Raw genomic sequence first — 1,708 nt, 5'->3', positions numbered from 1 at the left:
CTTATGAGCTATTCATGCCCGTGCCACCTTTTGGGTGGCTTCATCTTCATCTTAACACATACACAAGGGAGACATCTCCAATCATGCAGGGTGCATTCGCACCTCCACAGATCTCCAGTATCAGCTCTTGATACTGGTAATGGCTTAAAATGGCCACCACCTACGGGCTATTCATGCCCGTGCTACCTTTTGGGTGGCTTAATCTTCATCATCATCATCATCAGCCTAGAGAACATAAAAAACATCATCACCAAAAAACTCTCATACCTCAACAAAGCCTACCTACACCAGAGAATAGCTGAAGGTTCGCCATCTGCAACATGGTATCTTCAGGGCACCAAATTAGAAAGGTTAAATATCCCAAAAGGAATCAACAGGGAAATAGCAGTTAGGTTATTTCGACTACGTCTAGGTTACAGATGCAACTGGGAGATTGGTGAACCCCGACAGAGAGAGTGCATCTTCTGCCAAACTGTCACAGAAAAGCCATTACTTCACTATCTTCTGGAATGTGAAGCAACCAATGACCTTAGAAGAGCTTTAAGAGTTCCTGAATCGTGCAGTGGCCACCCTGAAGCCATAAACACAGCCACTCTCCTGGTCAACAAAGGTGTCCAGCAGCTGGACACCCTCATAAAGACTGTGAAGCAGTATCCTCCCCCACGATAACAGAAATGAAATGAAAATGTCCATGGAGTTGGCAAGCAGGGGATGGAAGAACGGGGCGAGGTTGCAGAAATCTTGAGCAAGGATCTGGAGATGAGGTGAAGAGGGGAGATGAAAGATCGGTGGCCCAACCACCGTGGATTAGAACTTGAGTAGAATTGAGTAGGGCGTCATTTGCAGTCCACACAGAGGCCAGGAACGCAAGCAGCTGGCAGTTGATGGTAATTGAAGGTTGATTACTTCATTGGGTTACTTCTTTCTTGATGGTGGGAGCAAGCTCTGATCTTTGGTCTTTGTTTTCGGCTTGTCTTTCTTGGCGGTCTGACTTCGTGTTGACATTGCTGTGGGATCAATAGCGTCATAAAGAAAATCGGCAGATGAATAGTTGTATTTCTGTGAAGGTGGAGATGTCGTTCCCACAGAGACATCCTCATCTGATGAGTCAGATGAGTACATACCAGGAGATTTGGGTCTTGGAAGTAATGTCCCTGATGGTTTAGTAGCAGCAGTAGGATTTACTGCAGATGTAGAAGGTTCAGTGGATGTATGTACTGTGGGTGGAGATGTAACAGGAGATGGTGGATGAGAAGTCGTCGGCTTCTGGGTTGCTACCATGCCAGGAGCAGATGTTGCAACTGCAGTAGGTTCAGTAACGTTCACAGCAATGTCCGAGGCCGGACCAGGAGCTGGAGCATCATCCGACGATGGGTTTGAAGGGTCGGGGACTAGTACAGTGGTCCCTGAAGGTTTGGTATGAAGAGGTGCTGGGTGACTCTGCTGGGTTGAAGGTTCATTGCCCGTTCGTTCTTGAATTTCTTTCTTTATCATAGCGGCGTGTTTCGGATATTTCACGTAGTATTGAGGGTCAATAATGGCAGGGTGGAGCATGGTAACATCAGTGCAGTAACGAACTGTCAGCCTCAACGTACCAAAACTCTCTGCGGGTTCCGTTATCGTTCAGTCCGTTTTCGTAGTCGATGTTCCACTCCCGAGCTGTGACACGTTTCTGAGAAATATTAAATTTCAGGTCTCTAGGGCAATT

The 1,708-nt window shown here is 46.9% G+C and overlaps 1 protein-coding gene across 1 annotated transcript; it reads right to left on the bottom strand.

Moving 5' to 3' along the window:
* Positions 1-915: 915 nt before the first annotated feature.
* On the bottom strand, positions 916-1,494 carry LOC138359854 (mucin-7-like). Its single transcript, XM_069319573.1, has one exon. The coding sequence runs from the start codon at positions 1,492-1,494 to the stop codon at positions 916-918; it is 579 nt and encodes a 192-aa protein (XP_069175674.1).
* Between the last annotated feature and the right edge of the window lie 214 nt (positions 1,495-1,708).

This window comes from Procambarus clarkii, chromosome 8 (genome assembly GCF_040958095.1).
Source record: "Procambarus clarkii isolate CNS0578487 chromosome 8, FALCON_Pclarkii_2.0, whole genome shotgun sequence".
Taxonomy (NCBI): Eukaryota; Metazoa; Arthropoda; class Malacostraca; order Decapoda; family Cambaridae; genus Procambarus; species Procambarus clarkii.
The sequence above is the reverse complement of the archived record's forward strand: the minus strand, read 5'-3'. Positions and strand labels throughout refer to the sequence as shown.

Coding starts and splice junctions, on each gene's coding strand:
- LOC138359854 (XM_069319573.1), bottom strand. CDS start 1,494: ATGATAAAGAAAGAAATTCAAGAACGAACGGGCAATGAACCTTCAACC.